Here is a 24,339-nt window from a genome sequence, read left to right as displayed (position 1 = left end):
CATGTAGTGATAAAGACAAGGGGCAATGGCTTTAAACTGAACAAGGGCAGATTTCAACTAGATATACATTTACTATTTAATACAGCTCTGTAGCAATGCAGGTTCTGCTTCAGATCTTACCACGTAATGGTTGGGCTGTATGGAATTCCAGCATCACAAAACTATAGGTTGCGCCTCAACAGTTTTTAAGTCAAAGAACTTCGAATATTTATATTGCATGTTAGGAACTCTGACAGTTTTTCATTTCTACTATGTAAGTTCTGAGTTCAGATGATTGCAGTGTCCAGGTTTTATAAATCAGAGCTGAGGTCAGCGCCACCAGCCATGTTCTCATTGGGGAGAGGAAGAAAGCCAAGGTCCCATAGGTTCGCTGCAGGAAATAACAGGAATAGACCTGCCAGGCCAGGAGGAGTGCCATTGCCAGGTGAACAAGCACAGCCATGAGGCGTCGGACATGACGGATGTGAGAACGGAAGCTGTGACCCTGACATCGCAGCAACAGGCACCAGCACAGATAGGCCATTAGTGGCAGGTTGAAAAACAACATCTGAAAAGAAAAGCAGAGAAAAATAAGATAAGCAAGCCAAGCATTCTGGGTAACATACATGAGGGCATAGAAAAATAAGAGCACATAAAACTGTCCCATTCTAGAGGCTGAGTACAATTCCCAGAGGTGGAACCTCAGGATGCACTTCCAAGACTGCAGAGCTGTGGCTGTCTGTGCCTCAGTCCATGCCAAGCATTCCTGTCCACTCCCTTGCAGTGGGAGGCACTGACATGCATCTGACCTTTCTTGGAGCTGATTCAGGAAGCTAGACTTGGCAAAATACTAGCAGAGTAAAAAAGAAAGGTCCTTATGTCAGTTTAGCTCTCTGACCCAGCCTACTGTGGTGTCAGACAAGTGTTAGCACTGGCATAAGGGAGGGACCATGAAGGAGGCAACAGTAGCTTGGTCTGGCTTAAATGCCAAGGAACTATACCCTCTCTTTCACACTAAAGGCAGCTGGGAATACCAAGAGGGCAGCCAGGTCAGGCTGCCGGGAAAACTGGATTCATATGTGCTTGGAGAGTGACACCTGCTGATCTGAAGGGTTACGCAGTGTGCAAGGGCTGCCCTGGCCATTCAGTTTGTTTTGCTTAATCACTGCAACCTGTGCGTGAGCTGAGGACAAAAAAAAAAAAAAAAATATGTAGAGTGGTAAATCTGTAGAGATGGCCTCTAATCAGACATCCAGGAAGTCCAAAGCAACATCAAATAAAGGAAAAGAGAAGTTTGACAAAATAATGCTCAACCTCCTTCCTTTCTGCCCTTTAAATACGCAGAAAAGTAAGAAAGAGCTGTTGTAGTCAGGCACGGCCACTCATCTCCTCTATCCTTCCAAGACTCCTTTCTTTATAAAACTAAAAAAAAAAAAAAAATCAGAAAAAAATTCCCAGAAGAAAGCAGTTTGTCAGCCTTAATTTTTATAAATACGTACCTGTAAAATCCCAACCACAAATGTCAGACTGCCTTGTAAGAAGGAACCACCAACAAACACCCCAAAGGAAAAACAGGCCCCCACTTGGCCATCTATCAGTTCACCCACAAACCAGGGTCCTGAAAGAGAGGAAACCAAACATGCAGCGACATCAGAAAACACCACACAGACATGGCCCTTTGTACTGCTGAGCGCAAAGCGGTTAACTGGGGAAAACGACTTCTCTATTGCTTGTCTATAGTAACAAGCCTAACGTTTTCATCTTCAACAAACATCCATCTGCTGAACGTTCCTGATGCGAAAACATCGTGGTACACGAATGATGTTGTGGCATGCAGTGAAAATACTTTTAAGCTGGTTTCATCTCTCTGACAATTTTCAACACCACATATAACATTGTCCTTATGAGAGGAGTGAAAAGATAGATCCTTTCAAACGCTGGCCCTTCCCCAGAATTACAGTAAGACATATGAAAGCCATGGTCATAAACAATTCCAGCTTGGCTCAGCTTAGAAGTCAAAAGGGACAGGCTGCACTATGTTATGTTATGCGTACTACACTGACTGCCAAGAAAGCAGCTATTTTAGTAACATGTTATCAGAGGAGAAATAAGCTAAAATTAAAAAAAAAATTATTAAAAAAAGCAAGGCATCAGAGCCAGGACGTCTCAGTGACATGTCATATTAAATGTACGTTCCATCTACTTATTTTATACCAAGGTACAACCAGATCTTACTCAAAGAATAAGTGAAAACCAACTTCAATTTAAAAATGCTCACTTTGATTTCAGAGTAATTTAATTGTTTAAATAATTCTAAGATTTCTAAGTTAGACTCTTACAAACAAACCTTTAGTCTCTTCAGACATTTGACTTTTCAAGTTCCATAGATTTTGTAACTTAAGTATATTTTCTCCGTTTTCCAAGATGTCAGAAGTCTCATTTTTCATCAGGATCTGATGTGTAATTTAAAAATACTAATTTATGTCCTCCAGTACTCTAGCTTACTTACCCAGAATGGTGTATAAATTCAGAACCAGAATTGAGTAATAGAAGATGTTAGTTTTACTGAAGACATGAAGGGAATACGAGGTCAGAGTAAGTAATCCTGGCTTTGCTAAACAGAGACAACATTTAAGAAAAATACACTTAATTTAGGTTGCAACATATATAAAAAAATATATAAATATATTGGTCATTCTGAAACAAATCTGCACATTATCTACTCATTCTATTAAATAAGAAATATAGTATTTAGTATGTCTACAGAACAATCACAAAGGAATGCATTTCTACTATTACTGTGATAACTGAAAGTACAGAAGTGGTAAATATAACAATCTATGTTAAAAACAGGAGAATAAGCTGCCATTCTAAATGAGTACATCTACTCTATGCAAACAAAACTGAACAACCATTCTACACCCAGAAAATTAAGTTAACTAGAATGAAAAAGATGGAGAAAGTTCATATTAAATGTAGAGTAAGAAGATTCAAACCAGCAACTCTGCAAATCCACAAAGGCAGGTCAGCATGGACTAGATTAATTGGATTTTTTTTGATTAAATCTACTTGGTGAGATCTGATAACAACTCAGATAAAATGAAGGCTATGTGTTAAAATGGCAAAATTCTGACAAATGCATGATGTTAGCAAAAAAAAGCAACATTCATTTTCCAACTGAAGCAGACAATTCATAGATTGAGATCGGGAGAGCCTTCCTATAAAAATTAGCTTTTAGAGTTTCATGTATTATGCGGCTCCCCTTCTCACAAAGCATTAACTCCCAGAGGGCAAGCTTGACCTTTGGAAATCAACAGCTCTAACAAATTTGTTCAGTAATTTGTAAAACATTTGTCATGGTCTACAGGGACTTAGCTGATCACAGAGTAGCTCTTTTCATTTTTAGCTGCTGAGTTCTATAAAGGCAACTGAAAATCTATGCTTTTTCCATGTAAGCAGTTGCTGTAGTTACCTCAGGATGCTACGTGATTATGGCATAAAGGAAGGGACATACACCGATATAAATAGGAAGGGAGGTGGCTTCCAGAAAAATCTCATTACTAAGGTGTGGTTCAAACAGTTGTTTGAAGGATAAACACCACGAGCTTAACAGTATTAATTTTCATTTACCAGATTTATGGCAAACAAAATATCAAGTTAAGACAGAACTGGTCTTGATATTATTTTCAGAAATACCTAAGCCTGTTCATGTTCTTTGCAAAGATTAACGAAAATTATTTTTATAGAAGGAAATCTGATTCTCCGCTCAAAGAATTCTGTTCCAGCTGTAGTGAAACAAGCACACATACAGAACTAACACAAAATAAAACATTACTTTCCCTATGCATTGGATTCTTTGGTGAGAAAATGAAAATGAAACCTCAGTTAAATGAATTTTGTTTAAATGAAGATACCTGATCAAGTTTTTAGTTTTTAATTGGCTTTATTTGATATTTTGGAGGTTTCTGGGTCCCCTTAAAAGCAGAACAGCAGCTTCTGAGAACCCAATCAAACCCCACAGTACTAGGTGCAAAATGCGTATGGTGATTAACAGCGCAATTAATTATAAATTGTTAGCATATAGATATTAAAAAAAGTTCAGGGAAAATTAGATCCTCTAAAACCCACAAACATTTGTTCATACCTTTAAGTGCTGGCTTTTGGAGGTATCTGAAAATAACGAGCAAGGCGATCTGAATCAGCACAATCAGTCCAAAGAGCACACGAGCCTGAAAAGACAGTTTTAACTCTAAGCCAGCCCTGAAGTAGCAGCTGCCTTTGAGCATGCCTGACGGACATCGACAGAATGATACAAAGATTTCTAACTGAAACACATACTCAAAGCTTGATGGTGTCATTGGACTGAAGAGTAAAAAGAAACTTCAGAGTTTCTAAGTTATTTGACCTGCATCTTACTGACTTGAATTCAGTTGGATGGCTGAAAGGGATAGAATTGAATCTTTCAAAAATGGAGTCTGTAGGAGACATCCATTGAAAAGTGTAAATATACTTCCTATGTAAAACATTTTTTGAGTGCTGTGCTGAATAGAACTGCAGTTTAAGACATTGTGGAGAATACAGGTTACTGATTAACAAAACTAATATAATAATTCTGAGCCTAACTACAGTCATGTGGACTTTCCTATGTTGCTCTATGAGTGCACCTAAACTATTATGGCATGCTTCCTTTGCACGTACTGAGCTGTAACACTTCTGGGTAAGACCTGGAACCTACTGAAGTCAATAGGAATTTTGCCTTCCTCTTTGCTAGAGCTAGCTACAATGTCAGCAGCTGTTGTGAGACTTTTTCCAGCATTCTTGCCAGTACACATATTGCAACAGATCACAGTGAAGTTTTCTTTGATTTAATGTTTCCTTTTTCTACTATCTCCAGTAGCTTCTTTTCCATTTCTTGCCTGCACAAAATGTGTGTATACTTATGCCCAAAACCAGACAATTGTGACTAAATCCATGAAGTTAACTGTTTGCACGGACAATTGCTGCACATTCACATTTGAAGCGTGCAACTTGAGAAAGGAAACTTGAAATATTTGTGAAATTCCAATGGAGTCATATCTGGAAAAAGCAAGTGCATTCAAGTCTACCAGGAAGTGGGAAAATGCCTCCTGCGGTCTCTGGGGAAACCAACATGGAATGACAGCTGTTTTGCTGAAAGTACTTACTAGAACATAGTGGTCAGTGAGAAGAATAACAGATGGCCAAAAGCCAAATCTAAGAGAGAGGTTTTCTTCCATAGCAAATATATGGCCCCGTGTGCTAATTCTTCCTGACGCATCCTAGATTGATAGAAAGCAAGACAGCAATTAGATATCAGTAGTGCACAAAATATCTAGTTAAAGTTGCTAATTATCATTGCAGCTTTTCTGGAAAAATCCAACTGATGCATGCATGTCTAGCATACTGCTATATTAAATGCTTTTACCTACAAAGGATTACTTACTGTCAATTTTGTAGTTTCAAGTAAATTGGTGACTGTAAGATCGTAGTGTGAAAGTGCTGCATATGAAGGAGATCCTGTCTGAGATTCAGCAACTTGTGGAAGACAGTGACTATTTTTTGGCCACCGCAACCACTTGTTTTCTGAAAGTTCAATTCTAGATAATAACCCATTTTAAAATATTTTGAAGCTTTGTTGTGCTTCTTTTTCTGGCATATTTGCTAGAAATTGATATTGATAAACAATAACAGTGCTACATTTGTTCAACAGTTTGATGCTTCTGCATGCGTAACACTGATACCTTATCTTCCAGTACCTGATGAAGGGTTTATTTATAGTAAATGATTCAGTATGTTTACACCTAAGACAATATTTAGACAGTCCCTGAAACAATGTACAGAAATCGAGTATTTGTATTTTCTCCAGGTAACTAACTCAAGTTAATGCTTCATCCTCTTCACTTCCCCAAAACTATTCATTTAGTAGATGTAATAGTGATTTATGGCTGGAGAGGAAATTAATTTTTCTAAAAGCCCATTCAACAAACCTTATAACAAGCACATATTTGCAAGCAAACTATTGCTATGCAGGCCTGTATCATTCTCTTCAAATGTTACTCAGTTTTGTGTATATTTTCATCATCATTAAAAAATAAACCGAAAACCAAACCACTTATAAAATGCAGCTTTCCCAAGTAAAGCATCACAGAAACTGGTAACAAGCCAGAAGGTAGAACACTGGCAGTACAGAAAGGAAGTTGGGGCGGGAAGTGGGGGGGGGGGGGGGGGGTGTGAAGGAAAAAAAAAAAAAAAGCAGTACCACTCTGGTCCTGTGAGAAATAATGCCTAACTGGGTCCCACCAAGCAGGACAAAGCTCACTTTCCCATTACTATTGTGCAAATGTGCAGAATGTTAGAACAGTATGATCGAGTTCTTCAAAGGCCCCTTGAAGGTACAAAAATGAAATACAGTACCAGGAACAGAAGCATTCACTGAAAATCGTTTTGGTTTGGTATTGCACTTTTTTTTTTTTTAACCTAGTAAACTAATATCAGTTAAGCTTGATGTTCTGAGAAACAGAAACCTTATTTGCTGTCAGCCTGTAAGAGATCATGAAAAGAACTTCAAACATAATCAAAGACAGCATTCCAACTTTCCAGATCCAGTTCCTTTGCCTTCTGAACTAACGTGATGCTATTTCCTATTTTCCTTGATCAAGCCCGATTATTTTTTTTTTCCCAAGATAACCTTAAAAGTTAATTGTTGCCTGTTACTCAAAACAATTCACTTTTGACCAATTACTTCCTCTACTGTTATATCTTATTGCATTTCTCACGAAAAATAAGAATCCTTTCTTTTGTCCAGATACTTTACAAATGTGTTAGTGCTTAATAAATCCTTTGGTTTCTGTAATCGGACCAATATGAAAGGAAGTCTGCCATGATGTATTTTGTCCCTAGTTATGTGATTGCAGAAGGGTGATGGCGGAGGCATGACAACATAGAAATTCAATACAAAGAATGCCAACAGGTACCTTACCTGGACAGCCACATCTATGTGATGGAATCCTTCACTGTAGTTTTGTGGGCTCCACTTCAGTACATAGAGAGGGCCAGACACTTGATGCGCGTTCCCCAAGTGAACTCCGTCTATATAGACTTTGACGGAGATAATGACAGAAGGTGAGAAGGCCAGAACTCTAAGGAGCGAATAAACAGCACAATAAACAGATTTATTACAGGACTTGCAGATTTGTCATTACTTCCTGAAGAGAAGTCCGTAAAGAATATGCTACCTATACTTAGAGAGTTCAGAAGAGTTAGAAATTAAAACAGTGAAATATCTGTAGGCTAATGGTAACAGGGTAGTTTTTTCCTACAGTTAAAAAGAGAAGTTCTCTATGGTATTGTACAAAGAATAGGATAGAAAACTGGGCTGTGGAACAGATGAAAAAGTGGCAGAGATCCTGGTCCTGGCAGAAACAGAACTCCTTAGAACTCCTGCTGTCAAAACATTTGCTAACACAAGTGGGATGCATCTTCCTGCACACATACAGACACACAATCAAATATTTGTAGATGTCTTCTTTAAAAATTGCCAGTCTCTCTCTCTCTCTAAAGTCCTTTGTTGCTGGGTGTAGGTGTTTCTTTTTTTTCCTTTTGCTGTTGGGTTTTTTGTTTTGTTTTTTACATTTTGCTAGTCACAATATAACCTCTTTGTAACTGAATTTATGAGAAGTGTAGTGGAATGCAAGACTGGTATTACAGATCTGAGATACCAACAAATGTAGCATCACCTGGCAGTGCTTATAGTCAGAGAAACAGTGATGCTAATATAGACTCAATATATTGCACACAATGTACAATTTCTTCCATTTCTGGTAATACAAAAGGCATTCCAGAAAATGTTTCATTTAAATGAAGGAGTCTCATATAGTTACGGTGAATGATTCTGCCAGTTCATGTATTTAATACAACCATAAGAACGTTCAGATAAGGTTCTAAATAGGAAACTGGAAAGTACATAGACTTAGTAGGGCACTGCTTTCTAACTGAAGAGTATGAAAAACTACTTTTGATTGTAATTCTGGGTATGCAAAACACCCATATATTTCATGCACATTAGTCTAACAGCAAGTATAACATGGTGGAAAGGCCATAGAAATTTGAAACACAAATAAAAAAAATAGAAAAGGTAGAAATGGAAAGATGGAGAGATCTAAAACAAATATGAAAATTGGCAGAGGCTTAAGCTGTTTTCATATATATGGCATGTAAAACTGAAAACACAAGAGGCTAAGAAGTCCAAAGCGAATAGAGAAAACACTTAGAAAAATACACAGGCAAGGACCTGAAATCAGCAGAAGCAATGTGAACACGTGAGATTAATAATGCAGATTACATGTTCATCTAACTCTACCAGCTTTGGTTGCATAAAAAAGTTCAATTGACTTTAGGGGAAACACCTGCATAAATAAAACAAACAAACTACTACTATATAATCTCCTTTTATCACAGATATGATCCAAAGTTCACTCTCGGGAACAATCTTCCAGAGAGAAGTGACTTCTGAGAACAGTGGGTACACACATTTGAAAAAAAAGGTTTTGTGTATATACATCTAAAGATGTACATTATAACCAAGAAGGATCCCAACTATTAAAATTTAGTTAAATATTGCGAAATCATGAGATTATAGGGTACCTGATATGAGTGGAATAAAGAATTCTGACTAGTGGTTCATGAGCAGAACTGCTGTAAAGGAAGGATTTGGGATTGGTGATGAGAACTACAGGCCATTCTTCAAAGTTAAGATCTGCAAAGCTAAGGAGGTCGTGATCAAACGCAAAGATCCGGTACCTACAATGAAAGGAAGAAAATTTTGTTGATACAAACTACTGCACGCACAGCTGATTCCCACGCTTCCCAAGTTCCTAAACAGAACTTGTTTGATTTATTTTCCATTTATTCTCTTCTGCAGTTGATCCTATATTAACCGATCCTGCTGTATTAACTGTGCAGCTGGTTACCTCTGATCAGGTTCATTTGATTATAAATCACCGAAGCACCACTCAAAATTCCAAATGTCAAGATCTATTGAATTTTGCACATGAATCAGATAGATGAAGACTATGTTAAAGAATTCAGATATAACATTACAGTATCTGAGCAGGTACTCTAGTTATGGACAAAGACCCCAGCGTGCTCTCTTCCTGTGTGCGTACAAGTACCATTCTCAGGATTACTGCAGAATAAAAGCCAGTATACTACTTTACATTCCATGTAGCATCAGACACTTTTTGATATGCTGCTGAGGTAACATTTCTCAGGTAGACTATTTTTGTCTCTAAAATTCTAACAGCTGGTGCAGAGCATGGGTATTTTGAAGTAGTGATGCTGAATTTTATTACAATTTATTTGTCTATTTTGAATACTAAACACATACTAAACAGACATTTAGATGTCCTCTTTTTAATTTCTAAATATCAAGAACGAATCAAAAAATTACTTTACTTCATTTATTAGCACACTGTTGGTATAGGGAAAAAACCCCCAAACGTCCATATAGAGACATTTTTCAAAAGCATTAATAATAACAACCAGTCAGGCAGATCTAACTCTTCTTTCAAACTCTCCAAACAGCTTAAAAGGGAATCACAGTATAACCCGGTAGGCTCCATGTAATAATTTGCTCACACAGGGTTTACTTACCTCCTATTATCCATCCAGTCTCCCAATTCGAGTTCCAGGGTACCACCACGGTGTTGACTGTGCAAAGCTGGCATCAACCCACCCATTGTATGGAGATGTCCACATAAATAGGCTGTGGCAGAACTAATAAAAGAACATAAGAATTGTGATTATTTGGGTGGGAAGGAAACACCACTGCAGAAAATGTGAAAAGTGACAGGTAAGTATGTGAAGAGAGGCAAGAAACGTACTTCAGACTGAAAACATACACGAAAAAAAGAAAGATCTTACCTCATTAATGTTCGTATTCCTGGGGCTGGGGAGATGATTGTTGAGGTGGGAAAATGGCCAAACCAGATAGTGTGATTGCTGTGCAGACTTTCCTTTGTCATCAAAGATAGCTCTTCCATTTGATTCTGAAACGGGCAGGTGTTTGAAACAACCAACCAAATAAACCTGCTTAACATTCAAGCGACTTGGAAAGAATAGCGAAAGGAAAGAAGAAAAACTAATGAAGAAAGCAATTAATCTTCATGCTCTCAGTTGTTTCAGGAACCTGTGCATGGACAAACTATACTACGAGACATATCCCTAAAATCTAATGTTGGAAAAACACTTCCTTGCAATCAAACACAGGAAAAGTACAACATAAAGAAAGATTTTGCTAAATTATATTTCTATCCTTTCTACTGCTTATTTATACAGTCAAAGACGACACGCTTGAGTTGATTTTATCATAGAATGGCATAGGCTGGAAGGGACCTCAGAGATCATCTTATCCAACCTCCCTGTCATGGGCAGGGACGCCTCTCAACTAGATCAGGCCACTCAAGGCTCCGTCCAACCTGGCCTTGAACACCTCCAGGGAGGGGGCATCCACAACTTCTCTGGGCAATTCATTCCAAAGTCTTACCACCCTCGTACTGAAGAATTTCTTCCTAAAATCTAATCTAAATCTGTTCTCCTTCAACTTAAACCCATTTCCCCTTGTCCTATCAGTGGACACTCTTGTCAAAAGTCCCTCCCCAGCCTTCCTGTAAGTTCCCTTCAGGTATCGGAAGGCAGCTATTAGGTCTCCCCAAAGTCTTCTCTTTTCAAGGCTGAACAATCCCAGCTCCCGCAACCTGTCCTCGTAGCAGAGGTGCTCCAGCCCCTGGATCATCTTTGTGGCCCTAAAGTTATGAACATCTTTACCTTACAATTATCATCCCTACTATCTTTTGAGTTGCTACCATGGCCTTTTATGGGCCTGACAGACCGCAGAAACTGTGCACCATATGCTTCAGTCATTTAACTGGAGGAACTATGATGTTGAATCTTGAAAATACTGCTCAGCCATTGCTGTTAAAAGTTAAGCAAAAGTAACACTTTACATAGCAGGTAGAATTTCTCTCCTTTACTTGTTCGACTTCTAATATTAAATCAGCCACTTACTGTCCAGAGAGACTCCCAATACCAATAAGATGTTACAGTCTAACAGAGGAGGCAGGAAAACTAAAACCAGAAAAGAACACAAATCCACTCTTCCAGCATTTTGCAGATGATCTTTACGGTAACCCAGAGAACCACCAACATATTCTTTACCCTCCTACCTGAAAAAAAAAAAATGCTAAAGGGCATGAATACAGGAAACAGAAATAAAGGTATATTAAAAAAGAATGGATTCAGTATACCATTCTGGGCTGATATAACAGGCTTATTAAGTGAAATTATATTTCCTTTGCCTTTATTAATTTGGGCTTTATGAATATTTTTACCTAAGATATGCAACCAAATCGCTAGATACAAATATAATTTATTTTTCAAATTCCTGGCAGAGGTTTAATTCTTAACAAAGTTACAGGTATCTACCTTTACCTTCATTTTTGTGAAAAAAAATCTGCAAATGATGCTCTCTGGACTCCTGATGCTGGGTAATTAGCAAGCAAATGCTTGACTCACTGCAGTCAAGGATAGGAGCTCTAGACTCAACTGCATTTCTTAGCTCCTTGGGACTTTGTCTGCAAATCTACTGCACCCACTATGGATTACAGTAAACAAGGAGAACAGTACTTGGCATTCCTACATCACCTTTCATCTAAGTATCACCAAGCACTTGACAAACAAATGTTGAGCCTCCTTTAGACAAGATTAGAGGGAGAACATTTTACCTTTCATTGAGGTCATTATCACAGGCAAAATATGACAGCTGTTTACCAGAACACAGTAACTCTCTGCCAATGCTTCAGAAGAAGTATCTCAAGAACAATCACGTATCAACAAACTTCAGAGAAAAATCAAAGGGAAGCAAAATGTTATCTAAGCTGATATGTGATTTAAACATTGGGATTAATGTTATTCTTTCAAAACAATACCAAGTAATTTTTATGGTCTCAGAAGATCAGACCTCACCTTCATAAATGACATATTTCTTTATAGCATTATCTTTCACATTATTCCACTGATAAGTGCAACTCTCTCATCTGTAATATTAATGAAAAAAAGCATCTAACAAAGCAAAAAGGAGTGAAATTAGAAAGTTTGGGTTTTGGTTTTTTTTGAACTTTACAGCATACAAGGCAATTATTCAAGTCTAGTTAAATGCTAAGAAACTACTGACAATGTCCTTAAAATGTCTAATTTGACATTTTTGTACTGGGTTATTTCCTGAGAGAGAAAACACAGATATTCTATACGTGAAGCGAGACATTGATTTTTCTAAATAAATGTCCCACATGCATAAGAACTTAAAATAACTTAAAGACTCTTCTAGATGAACACAAATCTTTAGACAATTCTTCTTTATAAAAACAAACAAACAAACCAAACCAAACCACTACAGTAGTAAAACAGCCAGCAAAACAGAATGTCAAGACTTATAAAATACCATTTTTAAAATCCCGAAGAAATTATAGGGTCTCTTAGGGCCTGGGCTGAGTGTGGCATCCACGCAGATGAATGAATAGTTCCCAAAAGAGGTGGTGTGGATGTAATGGAAAGAGCCATCTTTACGCCAGGCAGAGTATTTCCTGCCAAAATAAAATTGAAATATAGCTGTTAGGAAAGCTTGCAGCAATGACAAAAATTACTTGCATAGTGTAAGTGCAAGATTTCTTGCATTAGATCTAGCCCCATCTTGTTACTGCAGTAAAGCCTCTTCTTAAAAATCAATGGCATTGAAGAGTCTGTACTTCAAAGAAGATGCATTACATGGGTCATGTGTTAAGACAAGCAGCAGGTTAGCACACAAACATTGAAAAAAAGCATAAATATGCTTTCCCTGAGCAACATGGTACTTTTTTATGGATAAAGGACAGGCCAGCACCATGAACAATGCAAAACAAATACACAAGATGACAGGACAGCAGGATCTCACACCACTCTTAATTAAAGGAGATCTGGAAAGGGAAAAAAAAAAAATATTGTCTTGTGTTTATTGTTGGTATCTGAAAGAGTTTTTCAAAAAGAGTTTTTCCTTGCTTACCTAGAAATATCAGAGACATCAAGTCTTGTCTCCACTATTTTGTTAGATATCTCTTAAGTTACTCTGATGTAGAATTATCAGCTGTTGGCTAATGGACTGTGATTTTGAACTAAAGAAATATTTAACCTTTTCAGTTATTTTCCAAAAGATTCAAAACAGACACCAAATCTTATACATGGCAAAGAAGGCAGCATTTCCTCTTGCTTATTACTCTTTTCCGTTTCTTGACATAGTGAATCTTACCAGTTCTCCTGTCACCTGTGGAATGTCATCAGAACTCTTTGTTCAAAGAGTAAAAGGAGAGAGCAAAAAGGGTTGCTGCTCTTTTGCAAGTTACCTGATGTTAACTGAGCTCTTGAATCTTAATCTTAAAATATTTTAAGAGATAACTGTAAACAGGGAAGGCCTTAAAAGACATGTTCCCTCCCCATGGTTTTATGCTAATATTTGCTATGATAAATACATGTAACAATGAATATATATGTTGCTTTCTCTCCTTCCATTTACAACATATATTTTCTGTTTTTCTAACTTCTAAAATTGAAGCGCTTTTGATACTTTATACTAAATGGGAATTGCACATATCCTCCACTGGCAATGACAGATAACATTCCAACTGACGGTACTACTAAATTGTTCAATTAAGAATTAAATTCTGTAATTAAAATGATTGTGAGTAAATCTGAGATTAACTAAAACTTACTGCGTTTAATTGTTTTCTTTTGGGTTTGTTTTTTTTTTGTGTGTGTTTGGGGTTTGTTTTTTTTTTTTTTTAAAACTTCCTGCATGATAGGTGGAAGCTAAAACATCCTTGAGTTCAGATGATGAGTATAGTTTGAACACAGCCATCCAGAAAGCATCATCACTATTCCTCCACAAATCAGAACAAACAATAAAATTGCCAGAAAGGTTGACCTGAACAGAATAAAAGCCAATGTATTAAAAACAAGTTTCAGAAACAAATCAATACTTCCAATGCCATAAAGATCCTTTCACAATGTTTACTTTTTTTGAAGTTAATGTTACTTTTATGAACATCACGAACTTCAATAAGAAAACTAGAAGCTCAGTATCATAATCCTAAAATGTCTGCCTTTAGTCCCACTTAGAATATGCGTAACAGTTGAATTATCCTCTGTTCATGCTGTGGACATAAAATAGGAACCCATGTTTTTGTGTAAAAATATTGTATTTTAATACAACTGCTGCCTTCTTCAATTTTCATACATAATGAACATCAGATTGTAGTGTTGAATAACTGTCTTCCCTAGCCTCCATTTTTATAACTGCAAGCTACAGCACTCTAAGGTGTGCAGCAAAGAACGAATAATTTGTTCAGGAATCACATAGAGGCAAGCAGACACTGCCGTACCGTCGCTCAGACAAAAAACCCAAACAAATAAAAAATATTGTCTTTTTGACTCCTTAACTTCACAAGGGTGAGGGAGAAGAAAAGGCTTCCACAAGACTCTATTTCACTTTGCCATCTCCTTTCTCTCTTCCTAGAGTGTGGCATGTTTACTGAAACTTTTCTTAATCTTTGTATTTTATTAATACATCAGATTAATAAAATTGTCCCTGTAAAGATAGTTCTGCCTTTAGTGATGCTTAATAGCTTTTGAGGACTCTTAGTGCCTTTCTTCAGTCTTAGATAGAAAGTATGATAAATGTCATTAAAGTTTCTTTATTTTGCTATGACAGATTATAATGAAGCAAAAACCACTGTGAGAACACGTCTGTTTAGCAAGAGACTATTAATTAATAGGCAAAGACTTTTTCACCTGACTCAGAATTTCACTCACAAATTCTTAGGTTGGCGAAATTGCTTTGAAATTTCACCCTAATCCTTTCCAATCCCTTCTGCTATCAGTGCATCTTCAGTGTGGACCAGAGGCAGGTGATCCGTACATCTTTCCAAACAGTAAGCTTGTACAGGCAAAACAACAATTCGGGGATAATCTGGCAAATTCACTGGTGCTACATTTTACCGTGTATGTCACTAGCACTTCTGATGGCAGCCTTAAACTAGAGTGGAAGATTGATTCTAGATTGTCATCTAGCCCCAGCTGTGGCAAAAGATACAGAGGTGTGCACTGCACTAGCACATCCAAAGCCTTGTTAGCACCATACATTCATCCCTTCGCGGTAAATCCACATGTGAATTCCATGTTCTCCTGCAAATGCAGCTACTGTAAGATTCTATCCCATAGAATTTATGGGAAAATATATCTACTCCTGCCGCGCCACAGGGAACTGAAGCAAACTGAACTATCAGATGTTTAATCTGTGTTCTTATTGAAAAGTGGCTTAAGAGCCTGAATTGAAGTAGAAATTCAAGTCCTCCTCCAGTTCCAAAGAGTCAAAGCTGAAAGCACCACCAAAATTATGAGATAAGATTTTGTGTTCAGATGTGAAGGACAGGAGAAACTGAGAAGTTAAACACAAGTCACAACTGAGGCTACCTTTACAATGTACAAGCAAAAGAGCCAGCTGAAGAGGGGAAAGTTTCCTCACCTATCTTCACATTTAAATCTCAAGTATGTTCCTCAAGATTTGTCCACTCATCATCGTCATCTGCCTTCTTGCTTCTCTACTTTCAGTTTTCTAAAATGACTCCGATGTGAAGAAATGGCTCAGATAAAATTTAGATCCATATTACATGAAAAGCCCTTTTGGGCACGCAGAAAGAACATGTAAAAAAGTGAAGTTTTCTCTTGCTTTCTTTTTCTTTTTTTCATCTGTTTTAAGGAGGAAAAGCATTCTTTGGGAACATTGGTTTTACAGAAACATACCACACAACTGTTCTGAGGAAACTGAACACATAATGCACAGAACATTTCCTAAACGCAGGCAGATTTACAATATATTCAATTATAAAACACAGAGGAATAAGAGATAAGAAGTCTGTGCAAAGAATTCTCTATTTTCTCAATCAATTCTGCTCTACTAATTGGCAATGGAAATGACAGAAGGAATAGCAAATATGATCCCAGACTATAGGAAAGTCACTGAAAAAGCATATATCTGATAACAGAAAACAGAATGTTGTTTAGCGAGTTTGACCTTGAATGTAACCCCTGGTATCAATACAGACTGGGGGAAGAAGGGATAGAAAGCAGCCCTGGGGAGAAGGACTTGGGGGTACTGGTGGATGAAAAGCTCAACATAAGCCGGCAACACGCACTCGCAGCCCAGAAGGCCAACAGTATCAAAACAAGTGTGGCCAGCAGGTCAAAGGAGGTGATTCTGTCCCTCTGCTCCACTGTGGTGAGACTTCCCCTGGAGTACTGCATCCAGCTCTGGAGTCCTCAGCACAGCAAATACATGGATTTGTTGCACTGGGTCCAGAGGAGGGCGACGAAGATGATCAGAGGGATGGAGCACCTCTCCTATGAAGACAGGCTGAGAAAGTTGGGGTTGTTCAGCCTGAGGAAGAGAAGGCTCCAGGGAGACCTTATTGCAGCCGCCCTCCCCACCCCCCATTAAAGGGGGCCTATAAGAAAGATAGGGACAAACTTCTCAGCAGGGCCTGTTGTGACAGGACAAGGGGTAATGGTTTTAAACTAAAAGAGGGTAGATTTAGACTAGATAGAAGGAAGAAATTCTTCACTATAAGGGTGGTGAAACACTGGAACAGATTGCCCAGAGAGGTGGTAGATGCCTGGAAACATTCAAGGTCAGGTTGTACAGGGCTTTAAACAACTTGATCTAGTTGAAGATGTCCCTGCTCACTGCAGGGGGGCTGGACTAGATGACCTTTAATGGTCCCTTCCAATCCAAACTATTCTATGATTCTACAATCTGTATGGTAAATAAAAGTACCTGTAATAATTTTGAACGCTATCCAGGTGTGGAATGTTGAATGAATCTGCAAGGGAAAGAAAAAGGAAATGAACAAACTTTCAGATCAAATTGATCATTGACCTTTGTATTTTATTTCCTAATGTTGAGACAAAGCAGCCTCGGCAGGAACTGAAGAGCTATTTTTTAAAAAAATGCATAATTGACAAGCAGACTGTCTAACTTTGCAGAGAAGACATATACTTGATGCAGTTGACCGAAAGTGGGGATAGTTTTCTCATTCAAGTTTCAATTCAAACATAAAGTTGTTGTGGGAACGTAAATTGTCATTTAGCAGCTAAAAGCTAGCCATGTGTCTCCACTTTGGCCATAAAGCTTTTCAGAAGCTTTTCGGATTGGGTGCATTCTCTGTAAGACCCAACTCATCCAAGGAAAATAAAGTAGCAATATCATCAGACAATAGCATGTGTAAAACAGATAACAACTTGGGGAGATTTGTACTGCAACTGGAGTCCACCTCTCCATTAAGGCGCTGGTAACAAAAGACTGACAGGAAAATGGGAGTAAAATGTCACATACAGGATGTGTCTGACAAAGCACGCGCTTTTTTTTTTCCCCAGCGCTAGGCTTTCTAGTTTTGCTCTTCCTGTAACAACCGGCTTACATAGCCTTCAAGGTTGTCAGTTTGTGTTTGAATGCTTAGAATGTAGCGACAACTATGAAGTATACAAACTTCCATGTACAAACTTCTACTGAAAAGAAACCAAATTTCCTTTAATTGATGATCCTTTTCAACTTAAACCTGTGGAGGGAGGTCCATGAAAAGTAAATTGAAACCATTTGCTCAGTAGGATAAGGTTATAGTTTGTACTTCCATTAAAAGATGGAGTATATAAACTAATGATTTGGAAACTAACATCTGAATCTACGTTCTAACACTTGCCAGGTAAAAGCAACAAATGAAGACTCTTACTTCCCTGGTACTAAAATTCCAGTAAGTGCCTGTAAACAAAGCGTGCCCTCAGTAGACTAGACATGCGGATGGCAAGCCCTTCTACTGACTGACAACCACCACTAAAATGCTAGTAAGTACCAATGCTTTATCTCTGTATTCTAACTTGCCTAAGTCAGCTCTGTAATCAGAGAAAAAGAAAAGATGTCTCATTTCCCTCTTACCATGATTCCCTTTGATGTCTATCCACTTGGTTTTTTCCATGACCCTTGATCTTTTCAGGATTGACTGGTAAGTTTTCCATTCTACTTCTACCTGCTCAGATCCCAGTTTATCTCTTGTCTTAGCATCTGTCAGGTCACCTGAAAGCGAACAAAGGTGAGATATAACTAGAAGCCTACACAGTTCACACAAATACTGGAAGTAGGCAAGCACACAATCCAAGCCTCCTAGTGTAAGTGGCTGCAGGCCTCCTGTGTGCAATCTAGATGTTCCTGCCATGTGGTCCAAGAGGTTACTGTAAGTGTAAATGCCCTCTAAAGCAGATGTAGCAGCGCCTTCGAACATCTATCAGCCAAGGCATTGCAGCACATTTCTAATGCCATGCCAAAGTAAATTGTTACGCGTTCATTATACCTGAAGATTCTGGTCAGAGCAGCTGTAACTTCATGCTTTCTGTATCCCCTCAAGCTCCTATTAAAGTTCACACCATTCCCATTTCTCTTGATATAGTAACGCCTCCCTGCATTGCTAGTTAAAAGATGAATGCTAACTATTTCTGAACTCTTAACTTAAAAAGCAAGTAGCAGATAAGTAACTCTCTGGAGAAACAAAAGTCCAGGTCTAGCATTAAGATTCTAAAGCCTTGCATTACTATGCCATAGTAATGGCTCAAAGTCTTTTTGATTTGTTCGCCAAAACTTAATTCATTTCAATAGCAACAGCAAGCTATCAAATGAAATGGCAAGGCTTATTTCTCCTATCTTGGCATGATATGTTCAAATGGAAATGCAGTGAAATCTTATGTCAGCTCACAAGTGAATTGTTCTGAGAGGAACTGGCTCGTAATGACTAATAATTAGAGATGCTGCTTACTTCTGTAATTTCTAATACAAACAATGATGTAGAATCACAACCAGGTGGACAATAAGGAAGGTAGCTGCTAGCAAGGACTAAGATGTAGCAACAAATATTGGGAAAACAACAGCCATATTGCATAATTATGTCTTTGTTACATACAATACACACTGAATTCATAACATTGAACAAAAACTAATTCTCTTGATTTTAAAAGTTATTCTCTTCGGCTTCTAGCAGTCTATCTTCAGCTGCAATTCCATTTCCATTGCTTAAGATACCTCATGGCTTTGAAATTCTCTCTTGAGATCCTAGAATTTTGCTTATTTGGTCTTCCTTTGAAGAGCTTTCACACTTTCGAATTGCTCACCTGTTGCTAGAACAAGTGCTGGCTGAATTATATCAATTGTTTCAGAACAGAATTTTTCGAAGTCAGGAGCTCGTTTGGGATCCCGAAATTTACTGATATGAATATCTGACACCTGCAAAAGAGAAAAATGAAACACTGCCCCAAGCAGAGGGTTATTGCCCAGGTTGTTCTGCAAAGCCAAGTACATAAGAATGCAGTATAAGGGATAGAAGCAGAAACAGAAATGGACGACTAGGGGACAACAAAAGTAGAACAAGCATATGATATTGCATCTCTAACCTTTACACACTTACGTCAAGAAAATTTCCTTAAATCTAAATAGTAAGGGGAAATACATAGCTATCTACAGTAAGTTTTGATGGGTCTGTGTGGCCTGTTGACTTTCAAATTCTGTGAGCTTCTGGTGCAACACAGTGGAATTGCGGCAGGAGAGAATACTAAGCAGCTCTGCAAAGCACCAATAGGTGAAAGTTACCTATGACCTGAAGCATACTGATAACTAATTTCGTACCTGGTGTGACGTTTCCAGTAGCTGGGTGGAAGGATTTCTAACGTTCTCCCCATGCATTTTAATGGAGCTGATGAGTGTATTTAGATCCTGTGCCATGTGCCTTCATGAAGGCGAAGATTGACCAAGAAATGATGATATCAGTTGTACATAACTGTAAAAGATGCTGTTCACCTCTGAACCAAACAGTCAAAGCCCTCACATCAGAAGAGCTGTACAGGGCAGGATGGGGAGAATAAGAAAAGTAAGATATATTTTTTTTTTCAGTATTGTGGCTTTTCAGGTCTGCCTAAAATAAATCTTGGGTGAATGCTTTCAATTTCACTTTCCATTCCACTTCAGTCAATCCATTAATAAATCATCCTCCTCAGTTTAGATAAATGGTATTTAGCACCCAAAAACCAGCAAGCACAGGCTCATGGCCATCTGATGATACCACTAACTGGGAAATAAAAACATTAACTTGTACATTCAATTTAATAAGCCTGGCTCTTCTAAAGCTCTTTCCTTTTTGAAATATCCAGAAAAAATACCTTGGAGACAAAATGGCTTAGCTTCTACTTATTCAGTCATTTGAATATGTAGAAGATTTTGCCTGAAGACCTGCCATGGGCACGGAAACCCTCCACTACACCAGGTTGCTCAAAGCCTCATCCAACCTGGCCTTGAACACTTCCAAGGATGGAGTATCTACAACTTCTCTGGGAAACCTGTTCCCGTGCCTCACCACACTCAGAGTGATAAATTTCTTCCTTATATCTAATCTAAATCTGCCCTCTTTCAGTTTAAAGCCATTGCCCCTTGTCCTATCACTACATGCCCTTGTAAAAAGTCCCTCTCCAGCTTTCCTTTAGGCTCCCTTTAAATACTGGAAGGCTGCTATAAGATCACCCCGGAGCCTTCTCTTCTCCAGGCTGAACAGCCTCAACTCTTTCAGCCTGTCTTCATAGGAAAAGTGTTCCAGCCCTTGGATCATCTTTGTGGCCCTCCTCTGGACCCACTCCAGCAGCTCCATGTCCTTTTTGTGTTGGGGACTCCAGAGCTGACGGCAATATTCCAGGTGGGGTCTCACGAGAGCAGAGCAGAGGGGCAGAATCACCTCCCTCGACCTGCTGGCCACGCTCCTTTGGATGCAGCCCAGCACATGGTTGGCTTTCTCATGTTGAGCTTCTCATGCACCAGCACTCCCAAGTCCTTTTCCTCAGGGCTGCTCTCAATCCATTCTCTGCCCAGCCTGTATTTATGCTTGGGATTGCCCTGACCATAAAAGTGAAGACAGTGGGCAAGGGGAAAAGCTTGTAATGCTCTTATTTAATTTCCCAAAATGTAGGTAAAAGCTCACTCGCTGCATGTCTTCTCTCCCCTCCGACTGATGTGGAAACTTGGCCTCTCTCATTACGTCACAGGCAGTAATCATCAAAATGAGTTGGAAGAGACTTAGGAGTGAGGAGAAATCACCATCCATATTCCTTATCTAGAGAAGATGTCGCTCAGAAAAGGCAGGCATTAACAAGGGAAAATTACAAGGCCTATAGCAACAGTAGAATACATCCAGCTGACAGAAACAGGAGAAAAATCAACTGTAAGCTTGTCAAATATTGAACTAGAGTGCCTATTAGGGACTGGCTAAGAAAGGAATTTCTGCTATAAGAAAGATGAAAGAGCCATTAAAACAAGATTATAGTACAAAGATTGCATTTTTGTTCAGTTTAAAAACAGATGGTCCTGTGGATGGGAGGAAAAACAAGGCAGGAACTGCTCAGGGAGGAACTGATCATCTTGAGCTCTATCCAGTGACCTAGGCTAGACGTATGGAGTCACCAGGGAGCCTGAAGCCTGTTTCCCACACCATCATCAGGCACAACGCTGGATTTAGTGCCTGAAGCATTTCCAAGTTAGGTCAACGATAAAGCAGCTGTTAAAGGGCACGTCTGAAAGAGAACATAACCACTTGAAAGTAAAGCCAAGTCCCAAATTAGCTGTGTCGTGACTTACCCTTGGGAGAACTTCATTTGAAGCAACACAACCAGAGAGAACATGGCAAGAGAAGCATGGAGCTGCACATGCTGCTTGTCAGCATAGCTCTGCAGCTGCTATATGCTGTATTTGACTCTCTTCAAGATAGCAACTCAAGATAGGGGCTTTTTCTACATTAATTCAAGCCTATCTCTCATCTTGAAATCTGTTCTGCAGTAAAGATAAGCCTTAAGTCACTTAAGGAAAAATTACTGGAAAAACTGACTTTGAAAATACTTAGCAATTGGAGAGAACAAAAGGATTAATAATACTCTGGCTTATGCACCAAGAGCACTGCCAGCAGTGAACACATTTAGGCAAAGCGTCCTTGAGTTTGAGAATAAAAGTGAAATAGTAAAAGCAGCCTATTTGTTAGGAGGATCTGCACAGCAACCCCTGTGACATCTCGGCCATGGATTACCTGCAAATATGTAAACAGCTTGAGGTTAGTTATACACTAAGCGTTTCACGAATGCTCTAGGGGGGAAGAGTCAGAAAGGAGGCCACAGAAGCACCCAGACGTGACAGTTCACTTCCAAGACTATGCCAGGTTAATTTGGATCTCACGTTCAACAACAAAGCTGTGTACATTTAACCTAGCATACATTATTCCTGTACTGGCCTCGTACCTCCTAGTGCTAAAAACCTGGGTAACTATTTTCTCTGCCACCCAGCTCTGGGAAGGGGAAAAGGACAGGCAGAGTCTGCGTTTGTCACTGGGATATTAAGATAACCGTAAGGGGCACTGATGCAACGTATAGGATAGTGTAATAATCAGGTGAGTTTTAATTACCTGCTTCTACGACGCACTCTTATCTTTTGGGTAGTCTAGCAAACTGGCCGAACACCTGTAACTTAGGTTTGACTGTGAGCCTCCGGGACAGCACGGGGGCACGTTTACCAGGAGGAGAAGGTGCCGCAGCTTCCCGCCCAGTGCGGGAGCCCCGTCGCTGGCGGTAGCGCTGTGCCCCGCCTGCCCGCCCAGCTCGGCCGGCCCGCACGGCGAGCTCCGCCGCTACGGAGCCCCGAGAAGCAGGGGGCGCCCGTACCCCGGCGCGGCGGCAGGCCGGTGCTCGGTCTCGCCCCCCTGCCCCGGCCCCACTCACCTGCACTGCCCACAGCAGGTTGGCGGCCCCCGCCCCGGGGGCAGGCTGAGGGGCCCGCTGGTGGCGGCGCTGACCCGCCGGCGGCCCCGAAGGCGCGAACCAATCCAACAGCAGCGCCACGGCGGCAGCTGCCAGCAGCCCCGCAGCCAGCTTCAGCATCCTGCGCCGCGCCGCCACCATGCGCCCGCCCCCTGCCCCCGCTCCTGCCCGCCGCCGGGCAGCGCCTCTGGCTTCAGCGCTTCCGCGTCGCGGCCCACCTCCTCGGCTCGTCGGGCCGCCCCTGCCGCTCGTCTGTGGTTGGCTCGGAGGACCGACGGCCGCGCAAGGAGGGGGGGGGCTCTCCGCCGCTGCTGGCGGTTTTATCTGGCAAGGCCGGGGGATCCGCCTGGGGCTTCTCGGCCGGGCAGCCGCGGGCGGCCCCAGGCCGCCTCTGTGCCCCGGGTTCTGAGCGCGCCCGCCGCCCCCCAAGCTGCAGGGGTGCCTGGAGATGCCCGAGAGGCTGGAATAAAACAAGCCGACACGGCGCCTGAAATGGGCGGTCTGCGTCTGTCTGTAAGCCACTCTCGGGATTCCGGAGGCACTAGGAACCGTAAGGAGGCCTCGGGCCAGTTCTTCAGTCAAGAACGGTCAGAACAAAAAAAAAGACGTATGAACTGAAGAGATCAATGTCTCATTCAGCTTTATTCCATGTACAGTATGTAAACATTCGCTTTTTTTTTTTTTTCTTTTCCTGTCAGGATAATTCTATCTGCTCCTAAACCTAGGCAATTGGCTTTTTTTGCTCCTGACATACATCGAAAGTCTTTTTACGGTGTTTTGAACATGTGTGTTTTCATACACAGCATTTTAAACCTTACTGTAACAATCGTACGGTTTCGAAATTGGTAAGTTATTCTTTGCTATCGGCTCTCTCTGCTTTCTTAACTGCTGCCTGCGTTTGCTGTTGAGGTTCTTCTACTCACCATCTTAAGCATGAGTTCAGCTGAAAAAGTTTCTGTCACTTTACGTGTTTTCTTTGATACTTAATGTAGTATCATCAATCAACTTTTCAGACTGTTACAAGTTTCTAATTTGATATTGTTTAATTTTCATTCTCTTGACCCTTCTCATGTAATTTTCATAGGACAGAGAGATTTAATTTTTAGCATTGATCAGGAAAACCACTTTTCAGATCAGTTAAGATTCATTAATATATTACACCTTTTTACAGATGTTCTTGATAATTTAGCTTTTGTGGGACCTTGTTTGCTTTCTTTCAGCTGCCTTCCATATTGCTTGTCTGCTTCCTACTTCCCTTCAAAGAACACCCCAAACAACTGCTTCTGAACCAACAGCAATGAGTAATCCCAGTAATCCTGGGGAGTTCTTGAAAACCAGGGTTTGCTCAAATTCTTCCTGGAGCTCCACCATTTTATTTTA

At 39.9% G+C, this 24,339-nt stretch overlaps 1 protein-coding gene across 4 annotated transcripts; it reads right to left on the bottom strand.

The window, feature by feature from the left end:
• Window positions 1-220: 220 nt before the first annotated feature.
• On the bottom strand, window positions 221-23,100 carry TMEM62 (transmembrane protein 62). 4 transcript variants are annotated; one of them, XM_086613094.1, is made up of 15 exons: window positions 21,141-21,200; window positions 19,802-20,010; window positions 19,291-19,402; window positions 18,068-18,205; window positions 16,913-16,958; window positions 12,494-12,635; window positions 9,919-10,043; window positions 9,649-9,771; window positions 8,641-8,796; window positions 6,977-7,136; window positions 5,163-5,276; window positions 4,124-4,208; window positions 2,489-2,593; window positions 1,479-1,597; window positions 221-547 (listed from the first exon to the last, which is right to left on the bottom strand). In XM_086613094.1, exons 2-15 carry the CDS (start codon window positions 19,895-19,897, stop codon window positions 221-223), a joined length of 1,848 nt encoding a protein of 615 aa, XP_086469220.1. In that variant the 5' UTR covers window positions 19,898-20,010; window positions 21,141-21,200. The 4 variants fall into 4 exon arrangements, with proteins under 4 accessions (XP_086469220.1, XP_086469219.1, XP_086469221.1 ...); XM_086613093.1 differs by lacking the exons at window positions 19,802-20,010; window positions 21,141-21,200 and adding an exon at window positions 22,921-23,100; XM_086613095.1 differs by lacking the exons at window positions 16,913-16,958; window positions 19,291-19,402; window positions 19,802-20,010; window positions 21,141-21,200 and having other exon boundaries at window positions 18,068-18,179.
• Window positions 23,101-24,339: the final 1,239 nt, after the last annotated feature.

Source organism: Tauraco erythrolophus, chromosome 6, assembly GCF_009769465.1.
Source record: "Tauraco erythrolophus isolate bTauEry1 chromosome 6, bTauEry1.pri, whole genome shotgun sequence".
Taxonomy (NCBI): domain Eukaryota; kingdom Metazoa; phylum Chordata; class Aves; order Musophagiformes; family Musophagidae; genus Tauraco; species Tauraco erythrolophus.
Note: the sequence above shows the minus strand (reverse complement) of the source record. Positions and strands in the feature narration are given on the sequence as shown.

Bases quoted from the DNA above. Each gene is read 5' to 3' on its own strand.
- TMEM62 (XM_086613093.1), bottom strand. From the start codon at position 23,100: ATGGTGGCGGCGCGGCGCAGGATGCTGAAGCTGGCTGCGGGGCTGCTG. The intron at 12,636-16,912 runs GTACTTTTATTT...TTATTTTGGCAG, and splicing joins AGCGTTCAAAATTATTACAG to GAAATACTCTGCCTGGCGTA. The intron at 2,594-4,123 runs GTATGAACAAAT...GTCTCTGTTTAG, and splicing joins CCAAAAGCCAGCACTTAAAG to CAAAGCCAGGATTACTTACT.